This window comes from Crassostrea angulata, chromosome 7 (assembly GCF_025612915.1).
Source record: "Crassostrea angulata isolate pt1a10 chromosome 7, ASM2561291v2, whole genome shotgun sequence".
Taxonomy (NCBI): domain Eukaryota; kingdom Metazoa; phylum Mollusca; class Bivalvia; order Ostreida; family Ostreidae; genus Magallana; species Magallana angulata.
In genome coordinates, this window is record NC_069117.1 from 39,190,828 (window position 1) to 39,204,011 (window position 13,184).

A 13,184-nucleotide genomic window follows, 5' to 3' on the forward strand; every position below is an offset into this window, starting at 1 on the left:
ATAATACCGGTTATAAAAATAACACAGAATGTATCCACATCTAATCCGTAGAATAGGGAACAATTTCTTCTTTCCGTGAAATCTGGGCTATGACAAATTATTAATTAATGATTTAAAAAAAGAAATATCTCATTACGATGTATTAATGTGAATGAATAATTTAAAAGATAAATCTATAGCGCTATAAAAGTCAAGTCCTTTCAATAGTCTCCCCCCACCCCCCACCCCCCCCCCCCTCCGGCATTATTTTTCATTTATAAAGACGATGACATACAAAAAAAATGTTTGGAACTCTCCCAAACTGTTTGAATATAAAAATCTTCATTTACATTAGAAATTTAATGTTTAATCATTTTAGATGCAAGTTATAGAAAATATATTGACTCATAATGTTTTCCCAAAAAGTTTGACCGAGGAGAGGGCAAGCAAAAAAATATTTAATATAAGGTAGCCAAATTCAGATAGGAATTAGATCTATTTGACTGAGAATAGATTCGAGAAAATATATTTCCTTTTAATATTTGATATACCGGTATTAAATTTTTCACAGAGGTTTTATTTCAAATTCTGCTTTCCATAGGCGCCTGACGTTATAAATTTTTCTTATAATAAAAAACACATTTTTTTTAATTTATTTGTTAGGAATACATGTATATGCTTTTAATTAGGAGAAAAATATATAACATCTGGTGCATGTGTCGTCTTCGTATTTTAATTACGTTTTGGCAATGAAATAAAAATAAATACAACTTGTATTGCTCAACTTGAATTTATCTGTTTAATGTTCTAATACACAAACTTGCATGGACTCAATAGAGCAAAATTTGGAACTTGTCACCATGCATTTTATATCCTTACGAGAATTTCGCAACGCCAATAAATGTACATTTATAATTAAACTTAGTGTACTGTGTAAAGAAGCAATTATTTTCACACACGTTTTCCACCGGAATAAACTATATCATTATTGGTATATTTGTTTAAAAAATCGTTTACATCCTCGTTAATTCATTTTTGTCCTGACGAGACTGATATATAAACAAATAAAATTTATCTTTGTTTGCCCTTCGTTGTTAAGCATAACTAGTTATATCTATGTACAAGTAATAATATTCACTTTTAAAAATTGAACATGCAGGCATATCAACTTACTCTCAATCCATAACTGATTGAACATTTAATTTCCCAAGTCAGCATAATATTGCTCTTCTGTATACATGCAAACATTTTTTTTTTTACTACCAGTATTACAAACTAGAGCCGAGCTCGTTGCAAAGCAACGAGGAAGACTTCCTTTGCAGCTTGGTGTCGAAAAAGGAGTGTCAATATGATAATAGTCATGATGTTATATACTAGTCCTTTTAAAGAGTAAATGGATGACATGCATCAGCCCCTTATTGTATGAGTCATAGTACAAGTCAAATATGAATATAAAAAAACATGTCAGGGAAAGGTGTGACTGACAATCGTGTGTGTGTGGGGGTTTTTATTTGGGGGGGGGGGGGGGGGGGCGGAAAGGAGGGGTGGTGGTTGGGACCCTGCCTTAACGTTAACTACTTATCAATAACCCTTTCTGAATTCCACTAACTCCTATTCTTTATGTCAGATATAAATATATCATAATCCAGTGTGTACAACATATTTCACAACATGTGTGATAGAGGCATCTTTTCAAAAAATTGGTGGCCGGGACAGTAATTCCAATCCAGTAATAATTCAGTCTAGGAAAAACAAGATCGAATTTATCAGCAACTGCTTAACAGCAAATGCCATATTTATAATAATACATTTTCGCTGCAAAGAGATTGACCGATCAAAAGAGTTTAGATCCTATTTTTTAATTTATTTTCTGTTCTTTGTATTTCACAACTATACATCATTGGGATCTTGAACTTCTCAAAAAGCCCCGCTTTATTAAAGGATGAGACATTGAAAAGCACTTTGCGTAACTATTCACTGAAAAAAAAGTTCATGGTCACAGCACACCCCTTACTTTTTCTGGTAAAACTAAAACTGGACTTGACACAAGAAGGAGACAACATAGAATAGACACCTGTTTCATTGCTGCATGCAATGATCTTGACCTTTGAACTATAAACTAAGTTTATGATTACTGGGTACTCATAAACCGCAAGAACTGTTTGTGTGAAGTATGACCTAGATTATTGCCACGAGAGAGAACACACAATCCAGACAACAATGCATAGGTACATATGCTCTAACATTGACTCTCTACAAAGACACTTTAGGTGATTGATGCCCTTAAAGCAAAACAATCTGAGTTAAACCCAATGTACCTGACGTCATTTAAATGGTGTCCCTCTTTGAGGACCCGGCCGTTTAAATAATGCAACTTTGTTTAAGTCTTAAATTTTGACTAAGAATTTATTGAAACACAGTGGTATGTGAAATGACCATGTAATTTAAAAAGTTTCTTGATTCAAGGTCATTATACATCCTTTGCTTACAAGTACTATTTATAGTAATGTATGAGCCAGAAAGAATCATTGGGAGAAAAATATAATTATGGTTAGACAAGAATTTTTCAAACAGGTCTCATATGACCCTGAGCTTTGATCCAGATTTTTTTAAAGGTCACTTGACACCCTTTAGCTTAAGGTACTCTGTAGCTGAAGTTTTAGAAGTACACGTAAGTTACATAAAATTATGTGGGAGCAAGATTCAGCCTACTTGGGAGAATATACTGTAAACCAACATTTATTGGCACCGACGTTATTTCGCGATTTACTTCAAATAAACTGGTTCGCGACAACTAATGTTCGCGACCAAGCCTTATCCAGACCCGTATTTTGTTATAACAACCATACGATAAAGACTGAATCGTGGCGAGAAAAATTCGCGACGACGAGGCTCTCGCGAACCTCGCAAAAATTTCTCGCACGCGAATAAAAGTTGGTTTACAGTAATATATGGTCTGGACACCTGACTCTCACACTTTTACCTAGAAACTTGGTTCAATGTCACTATAACTCTTTATCCAAAGGCACTCGTTCGAGAAGTTCGAATAACTTGGGAAAAGTAATTCGGACGGACAGAGAGCAACGGACAGGGGGACTTACTGATCATTATACGGCACCATGAAAGTGGGGCGTTGACCCTAATTATACATGTACATGTATATGAATAGATAATATGATCATAAATTATGATTAGTACCCAGTTAGACAGTTGAATAAGAATACTTATACTTGTACTCTCTCCTCCCCCCCCCCCCCCCCCCCTCTCTCTCTTTCTCTGTACACACGTAAACAATAAAATGCTTTCTTTGGTGATTCATTTGGGATATGAAGGTAGCGACATTGCAGAAAAAATACATAACCCGCGTTAGTTAAAGTGTCAATTGTTACAGACCTTAACGGTCCCCTGAGCACTAAAACCTGTCAGAGGGTGTCATTTTTGTATTTTAAGATTCAATACACCACATGGCATCTTTTATGTTTCTTTATAATAAATTGAGAAAAAAAACACAATCAATCACAGTTGAAGCAATATTTATTTTAATATATCGATATTAGTTGATCACTGACATATATTGCATTAAAATATAAGATAGAGATACAAAAAAAAATAATAATAAATTAAAAGGAAGAAATATCCTCCTTCTACCACTAACACCCCCCCTTCCGCCCAATAAAAATTCTTTATCTTTTTTTTTCATCCATCATGCTATGGTGTTTACTGCAGTGGATTTTAATTCCAACTATGATTTTGAATAGCTACTGCATACAGTTTCCTAATAACCTTGAGCACTACAATTATATAACGCAAAAAAAAACACACTCCATATCACAGACATTGTCCTAAAACTCAGCATTGCCAACATCAGCACTTGTAATAAGAATGAACTTTATTGGTACATGTACCACAAACATTTCGTAAAAAAAAACCAAAAACATACACATCTCTCTTTCTCCATCACTCACTCACAGTTTGTCTATACTAATGAAATCAATTTCAAATATACCTCTTGAGCATGTATTCTTTTAAAAGATAATGCTGTTGATGCAAGAACAAAAAAATCTTGCATCATTTTTCATTGAATACAGAGTACAGTGCAATGAAGTAATCTGTTTATGAACTGTTTGTAACAAAACAATGACTGTGGAGACAAATAGAGCAATTTTCCCCATTCAGTAAATAATGAACCTCTAGCATATTATGACAATAAACATGTCATACACACTAAATAAACCCAAAACATCTGCTACACTGAATCCAATGCATAACATTCATCAAAACTGCGTTTGTTTAAAAACATGTTTGAATTTTTTGCCTATACCTAAGTATAGTAAAAAAACCCAACAAGAACAACAAAATAAGTGAGCTTGCTGTCATCAAAATAAATGTACATATTAATTAAACAGTAGTCAAGCTTTGTTCAGGGTTTTTTTTGTGGGTCACAGTCTACCAGAAAAACAAATTCAATCCAGTTGAATCCATGGGGCAGTCTTGGGTGGGGCTGCGCTATATCATCAGTGACTATGGTACTCTGGCCGCAGCTGACCGCTCCACCGAGAAGTCATAGCTATACTGCAAGCACGTATACCAGTTATTGAAACATCAACTTTTTAACCAATGGCAACTGACAGCCTATGGCACTTTGAATATTTTTTTTGTGTTGTTTAATTATAATTTGCATGGGTGGTAAAGTTAATTTATAATATAAACATAGGTAATCATAGATTACTAAGCTCACCGAGGCGAAGCATCACCCTTATGAGACATCACCTTCATAAGACCACCTTTATCATTTTATATGAAAATCATACTTTATAATCTTGAATATTCATGGATTCTGTTTTGACAAAATATCATATATCATCTGATAAAATTTATTATGATAATCATATTCATGTTCATATGTTAATCAATACAATGATATAAAATTAAATATTGCTTCATGTCATATTTATAATATATATCATACAATACAATAAAATACCGTAAAAAGCAATAATGAGATATGATATTGTAGGGTATGATATGACATTGTATTTTGTTATACCTTATTGTATTTGATCACATAATACAATATCATAAAATATAATATAATATAGTATTATATTACAATATCATATTACATCATCATACCATTGAAACATGATATTATATTGTATAATATAGTATGATATTGTTTTGAATGACACTGAAACATAATTGATACATTATATGATATTATATCATATAATACAATATAATTTGATTCCAACATTGTATCTTATCAAATGATACAATATTATGTGATAAAGTAAAATATTATAAAATACATTATTATATTATTATACATATTATATCATATGACACAATAATATATATAACAATATCATATAATACAATTTCATGTCATATGATGATATCATATAAACCAATATCATATCATACAATATCGTATGATACAATATTATATAATATTACAATATCATATAATACAATTTCATGTGATATAATTCTATATTACTGAAACCAATATCATATTATACAATATTCTATGATACAATATTATAGAATATACAATATTGTATCATAGGATACAATATAATATTTTGCAATATCTTATGTAATTGTTTCATGTGATAAAATAATAAATTAAATACAATATAATATTATACAATATTGTATCATAATATACAATACTATACATAACAATATCATGATACAATATCATATCATTAAATATCAAAAAAATTGATACAATATCATATCGTATCGTATAACTTTTTATAATATAACATATGATATATTGTATCATTTCAAACAATATTGTTTCATATCATACAATACTATATCATAGGAATCATGTTATATCATTTATCAACAAACACATCTATCTATCGAGCTGGTTTGAGTGAGGTAGGAGATTTCTTTAGCATCCTTGATAATGGAGATCAGGCTCTGCATCTGACGCAACCTCTGCGTTTAATTTTATAATAAAGGTAAATCAACTATGCAAGCTATCATCTATAAAACATGTGACTTGTTCCAAAAAACTAAACCTCATCCAGCATCCGAAACCTATGGCTCAGATTCAGCATTCAAGCCCGTCAGGTGCATTGGTATCATAAGACGCATCATCCATGCAAGTTTGGTGAAGTTTGGACCAGTAATAACTAAGATATCATCATCAGAGGGCACTAGCAATTAAAACATTAACTTCCTCCAGCATCTGCAACCTATGGCTCAGATTCAGCATCCATCCCTGTCAGGTGCATCTGTATCATAAGACACACCATCCATTCAAGTTTGGTGAAGTAAGGACCTGTAATAACTAAGATTTATTTTTTAGCATCCTTGATAATGGAGATCAAGCTCTGCATCTGAAGCTACCTTTGCCATTCATTCATATTACAGTTAAATCAACTATGCAAGTTTAAAATAGTACTATCATCTATTAAACATGTGACCTGTTCCAAAAAACTTTATCCAGCATCCGCAACCTATGGCTCAGACTCAACATTCAAGCCTGTCAGGTGCATCAGTATCATAAGACACACCATCCATGGAAGTCTGGTGAAGTAAGGACAAGTAATAACTAAGATATCATCATCAGAGGGCACCTGTTTCAAAAACTTTATTTAACCAGCTCTAAAAACCTTAACCTCCTCCAGCATCCGAAACCTATTGCTCAAATACAGCATTCAAGCTTGTCAGGTGCATCAGTATCATAAGACGCACCATCCATACAAGATTGGTGAAGTTAGGACCAGTAGTAACTTAGATATTGCTATTAATGGCCACCTGCAACAAAAACTTTAACCTGCTCCAAAAACCTTAACCTCCTCCAGCATCCGAAACCTATAGCTCAGATTCAGCACTCAAGCCTGTCTGGTGCATCAGTATCATAAGACACACCATCCATGCAAGTTTAGTGAAGTACGGACCAGCAGTAACTAAGATATTGCTATCAAAGGGCACCTGCAACAAAAACTTTAACCTGGTCCAACAACCTTAACCTCCTCCAGCATCTGAAATTTAGGACCCAGATTCAACATCCAAGTCTTTCAAGTCCATAAGTAGGTCCAGATGCATCATCCATGCAAGTTTGGTGAAGATAGGACAAGTAATAGCTTAGATACAGGACCTGCAACAAAAACTTTAACCAGGTCCGGACGCCGACGCCGAGGGTATAGCATAAGCTCTCCTTGACTTCGTCTCGGTGAGCTAAAAAGGTGTTTTGGTTAGAAAAAAAATCCTTTCAGTACATTGTAAATATCTAAGTTAAACATATTGAGGACTGTTTCATTTCTATCTCTCTTACCTGGTTTTCTATATCCATGATAGATTTGTAAGGAATCTGTGGAATTGATATCTGAAAAGACAGCAGAATTTTGCTTTAAAGTAATAAAGACAGATGCAATGAAGATTTAATTCTGTGGTGGACAATGGAGATAATCAGGTTAACACATACATGTACTAACAACTATAAATAGAACTTATTCAGAACTTGTACAGACAAAAAATTTAAAGAATAATGTGATATTTTGTCCTGGGTTTAATATTTTTTTTTTTTTTTTTTTTTTTTTTACAATACATTTGTATTATATGTTATGATGAAATCCAAATTTCTATTTTCAGATCATCCTATGACAGTTATGTCATGTGAAAATATCCACTAACTAGTTGCAAGGATGTATTAACATAAACTTATACTCACATCTAAGTCATCACTAAACACCTTGCGATTCAATTCAAATGGTAGTCCCTGAAGAGCTGTACATAAAAAAAAGAAAATTTAGGCACTTAAATCTTGTAAGCTCATTACTTTTTTGAAGAATTTTTTTGTGATAATATTATATAAGATACACTGTACATTTTATGTGCTTATTACCAACTTGAAGAGAGTTTACTCCGTCATCAAAACAATGAATAGCATTTACCAGTAATTACTGACAAGCTGCATGGCAAAGAATCATACATAACAATATGGTATAGTGCACACAGCCGGCTCTGACATTTCAATGTTTACCAAATGAATGTACAAGCGAAAGCATGGAAGCTTGAAAATTATTTAAACTTCTTGCTTTTAAATATCTGTACATTAATTCTGTTACTGTACATGGGGTAATTTACGCCTCATGAACATGCAAGTGTATACACACAAGTAAAATATTTCTTTAACCCTACTTTTATTTTTTTTTTGTGAAAAATGGTTTAAGGTTCATACAAACATTCAACACATATAAAATGGAAGTCAACTGATAAAGTGCCTCATCAAAAATTTATTGCCATTAATTTAAAATTTGTCAAATCATAATCTTTAACAAAAAGAAGGGAGAGGGGGGGCAAAATAATTCTTCATACAGGATAATTATGTATCATTGATCAGACATTACCATAAGCAAATTGTACAGTTAGTAACTATTAATTGTAAGATATATATACTGCTATGTGAGAAATGCATGTAATTAAACTAAAAAAGAATTTGCTATTGTGTAAAAAGATATTTAAGAAATTTGTTGGGACGAAATGATACAAATAAAATAAAAATAAAACCATGTTAAAACAAAGCATAAAAGCATAAGGAAAAAAGATAGAAACCCATAAGTACTGTACAAGAGTACTTTAAAAGTTCAGAATCTTAGATTGGCTTGGTTCAAATTTATTTCATATCCAATTTTTCATATTACAAAGTTCAAAATTCACCTGTAAAAATTATCCTTTTTTTCTTTTAAAGAAACGGTGCTTTTCTATTTCATACGTTTGTGACATTCAGTCAGAAGGTTGAACTAAAGAAGCATTAAAAATATGGTTATAGAAGTCGGTTAGGATGTTTAGACCCTAACTATTAATTAAAATTCTTCAGATGGACATTTTTCAGTAACAATGTATAAAGCAGAAGAGGCAGAGTTTGTGCCCATGCTACAGCTAGAAAAAGATTGAGCTAGTGACTTTGTAATAACCTGTTACTGTGTGGCTTCCTGGAGAACACAAAATTATTGAAGGAATACTCAAATCATAAACAAAACATATTTCTTTTATAAGAGGAAGTTAAAAATATTTATCAGTACAACAAAATATATACCGGTAATATACAATACTGTAAATAAAATATCTACAAATGTAATTCATAGTGTTGGAAATCATTCTAGTGAAAATAAAGAGAGTATAAAAATTATCAAGTCATTCATATCAACATACTGGTATTGCAGGTGGTTGTGGTATGGGGTACCTTGACATATTGATAGATAGATGTAAATAAACCATTTTCAAATTTTTAAAAATTTCAATCTTTTTTTACTGTATTTGGCCATAAAAGACATGTTATAAATATGTGACAAGATAAAGAATGTTAAAACCCTACACCTGAACACTTGAACTACAGATCAATAGGTGACACTTATACAACAACTGAGCTGAACTTTTTAAACTTAAAGCTTTCCAAAAATAAACATGATAAATGATTTAAAGTTAAAGTTTACTTTATTGTTCATTTTGAAAGAGTGTACATCACAAAATGGAGCTGTCCCATACCTACCAGAAAGTTTCAAATAAAATACATTTTTTCAAGCAATACTCATACTGGTTCACACACAGTATATATTTACAACAACACAAAGATCACACTTTTCTACACTACACATACCTTGCAGAGTATTTGCAGAATCAGTGAAGCTGGTGCCCCTTTCCAATGGACCATTCTTTTTGTAAGGAGTCGGGTTGTATGGCAAATTAGAGGCTAGAGAACTCCTGTAATAATAAAATTTGTGTAATACTATTGTGGTGAGGCTAATAACTGGTAAAAGTATATATAATGATTCATCACCTTATGGGTTTTTTTTATTGTTTCTTTGATATTTTCTATAAGGATATAAAAATCATGAATTGGCATTTTTTTATATCACATACAATATTAGCCTGAGTCCCTTTATATCAGCCCCAGAAGTGTCAATGAAATTACTGGTTATAATTCACAGAATTAAAATCATACTTCACTTCAAATTGTGCCTTATAAAAAGTTAACATCAAAATTTCATGTGAAAAATATTCTTGCATATAAAAAAATTTAAGATTTAGTATAGTAAGATATATTTTTAGAGACATACATGTAGCATATAAGATTTTCACAAGAATATCATTTAATTTCTTCCTGATAGAATTTACATCTAGACGCTGTATTCCCTTGTTTGCTATTTTCACATGAAATTCACACGAGGCAGAACAGATGCAATATTGGATGCATGTAAATATATGGGATATTTATCTATAGGTAAATTAAACATTCCTGAAAATAAACCAAAGGGAATTCTCAATCAAGCAAATATTAGAGGCGCGTTCAAAAGAGTGAGCGCTCGCCAAAATTTGTGTGTTGCAGGTATAGGGAATTTTGACGAGCGCTCCCTGTTGAACACGCCTCAGGAGTCAGTATTACCCAGAAATCAATATGGCGACTTACATGTTCATTGGTGTGGATTGAGTTGTGTAGCCCTGTGTGTGGAAGGTGGAGTCATTAGCATGACCCTGGTGGGAATCCATCTGAACTCCAGGCTTACGGAAGCCAGCCATTTTGTAGCACAGTCCCATGTAATTCAGCTCTCTGGTAAATTAAATACACTATTGAACCATGTGATCATTTTTTTTTCATACCATACTTATTGTTCTTTTAGTAAATCTCTTGATTGTGATTGACTCTAGAAACTTCAATATCAATTCAAAATACTAATAAGAAAATTTATGGTTACATTATAGTAATTAAGGAGAGTTTTTTAGTCTTTCTACTTTTCAATTTTATATGGAATTGTTCTTTAAAGTCAACAGCGAACTTTGAGCAAATACTGCATATGTCATTGTCTAATCTATATTGTTGTAATTCAGTTAATCTAGATAAGGGAAATAACTTCCTATATTATATAAAACTCCAACTCAACAAGTGTTCTTTTTGACATAAACAGATTCTTACCCGACCAATGTGTACCCATTTGGTGGCCGTCTGACTCCCTTTGTAAGAAGGATAAGTTCACATATAGCATCATTTGTTAAATCACTGGACATGTATCTTACACATAGCATCTTCTTTTTCACAGCCTTCTCACCTGAAAAATCACAAATGCTTTATCAAAACTTCAATCTGAGTATTATTGCTAAAGAATAACAGCAATGATGAAGATGGAGAAATTTAGTTGCAGAGTAAAATAAAATTTCTTATACAAGCACTTCAACTGCATCTCAAAGTTCAAAGAAATAGCTATACAAATGGATTTCATTTTTCATGGAAATAGCTTAATCATGCTACAATACTACATGCTTATTAAGCCAGAGTAAAAGCTTTTGATACCAAAATGCCATGTTATTCCTTTTAAGTGACAATGATAAACTTATTATGAGATTGTTTATTTGTAATTAAATAAAAGAGAACATACGAGTATCGCTTGTGAAATCTACACAGGTAAATCCCGCTGGAATGGCGTCTCTCTCTCCGATGACAGCGACATCTACCAATACATCTCTACCCTATCAAAAGTGAAAGAAACCAACTCTGTACAAATATAATCTTCTCACTAAAGAATTTAAGCAAAATGTAAGTTTGAACTTCCTGTTCATTTCTACTACGTGTATTTAAACATGTGCCAGCACAAACAGGTATCAAGAGCATAACATTTCAATTAAATAGAAACCGTCAATTGTGTTTAGACTTAGAGTTTACATCTTGAAAGAAATTCCTGTTATAAATGAGTCAAACACTCTATTTTAAAATATATGAAATGAACTACTAGTATTTTAAATTATATCTTCATTTAAGTAAAAAAACAAAAATTATTTAAAATACCTGTTGAAAATTAATTCTAAATCACTGAATTAGATGTAAAGTAAACCTACCGGTGATGGTGGCATTTTTTCTACACAGAGATATCGAACCACTTTTCTCCCAAACAAGCCATCTCTCCATAGATCAGCGTCATCCCGACGATCGTAGGTACGATCAATCTAAATTAATTTAAAAATCAAAAAGACTTACCGGTATGCAAACTGTCATTTGACTCATTTACCTAACTACTTTATGGCAGACTATGGAACACTATTTTTTGTCACAAGAGGAATTTTAAGTGATCTAGATGAGTGATCTAATAAAGATGTCTAATATGAGTAATATATGCGGGGATTCTGTTTATGTACTTTATGTACTTATTATATTAATTAATTGATTAATTAAATAGTCTAAGATCAGAAAATTATAGGTCTGTGAAAAATTTTCTTTGACAGATTCTGAACATCCCATCAACAAAAGAACTCAACTTTCAATCAGTTACAGATGAAACATTTCAATGAATTGTATCAGTCCATGGGTAATCCTTCAATGAGTATACACGAGGCACCTCGACAATTCTAGAAAATCTATGTACTGAGTAACCCCAATTTTAAAAAAGAACATTTTTATGAAAGTCAAACAATATTACCAGAGTAAATCCAGGTGGACACCTTGTTGAATCTGCTACAATGGCAACTTGAGTGATTGGTCTGTCTACATCTGCCATGTCACCTGAAAAGAGAATAACTGTATAACAGAGATACAAAATAAAATATATAAAAACATTATTACGATAGATCATAGTAAAGTGAACCGCTAAACTACCGGGTAGTCCGGGTATGCACAAAAGAATTCACAAATATTTATAACTGTTCTACGTATGATGACTATCAAAAACATTTTGAACATAAGGTATAATACATACACAATGAAAAAAATTATCAGATTCCTGCTCGTTTTCCTCGGTGTTAGTCCATTGGTTACGTAAATTTACAGCTGTTCAAGAATTATTTCCTGCTAAAATATATAAAAGAATACCCACCGTTAAACTGTTTAAGTGAGAAGTGAATTAATACAATTAATCAACTGCTTAAATCAATTAAATTAAATTCAATTCAATAACAAATACCAATGCAAAAAAAAAAGGACGAAGTTCAGTTGACTTGAAGTTGTTGATTGCGAAAAGATTTTTAAAGCGTTGACCTGAGCTTGATGAAGCGTTTACCTGACAATTCGAGGATGCGGGTAATTTAAGGGAGGGAAACTGGGGACTACTTCTCTCTTTGCGCTGCTTTTTAAAAGTTATCAAAAAAGGGCCACAGACGGATAGATAACTTTGAGAACACGAATTTTTGATAACAAATTTTTACTTCATTTTCTTGATGACAAATAAAAAAACAAATCTATCAAAATAAACTTTCTA

At 32.1% G+C, this 13,184-nt stretch overlaps 1 protein-coding gene across 2 annotated transcripts; it reads right to left on the minus strand.

The window, feature by feature from the left end:
* Window positions 1–3,495: 3,495 nt before the first annotated feature.
* Window positions 3,496–12,861, minus strand: LOC128191622 (multivesicular body subunit 12B-like). Of its 2 annotated transcripts, XM_052863788.1 has the most exons (11): window positions 12,687–12,861; window positions 12,411–12,493; window positions 11,833–11,940; window positions 11,376–11,466; window positions 10,916–11,048; window positions 10,412–10,552; window positions 9,602–9,705; window positions 8,919–8,936; window positions 7,673–7,728; window positions 7,277–7,327; window positions 3,496–4,551 (listed from the first exon to the last, which is right to left on the minus strand). In XM_052863788.1, exons 2-11 carry the CDS (start codon window positions 12,486–12,488, stop codon window positions 4,501–4,503), a joined length of 831 nt encoding a protein of 276 aa, XP_052719748.1. In that variant the 5' UTR covers window positions 12,489–12,493; window positions 12,687–12,861; the 3' UTR covers window positions 3,496–4,500. The 2 variants fall into 2 exon arrangements, with proteins under 2 accessions (XP_052719748.1, XP_052719749.1); XM_052863789.1 differs by lacking the exon at window positions 8,919–8,936.
* Between the last annotated feature and the right edge of the window lie 323 nt (window positions 12,862–13,184).

Coding starts and splice junctions, on each gene's coding strand:
- LOC128191622 (XM_052863788.1), bottom strand. CDS start 12,488: ATGGCAGATGTAGACAGACCAATCACTCAAGTTGCCATTGTAGCAGAT. Junction 11,049..11,375: donor AGATTTCACAAGCGATACTC/GTATGTTCTCTT, acceptor GTGATTTTTCAG/GTGAGAAGGCTGTGAAAAAG. Junction 10,553..10,915: donor AATGGGTACACATTGGTCGG/GTAAGAATCTGT, acceptor TTAATTTACCAG/AGAGCTGAATTACATGGGAC.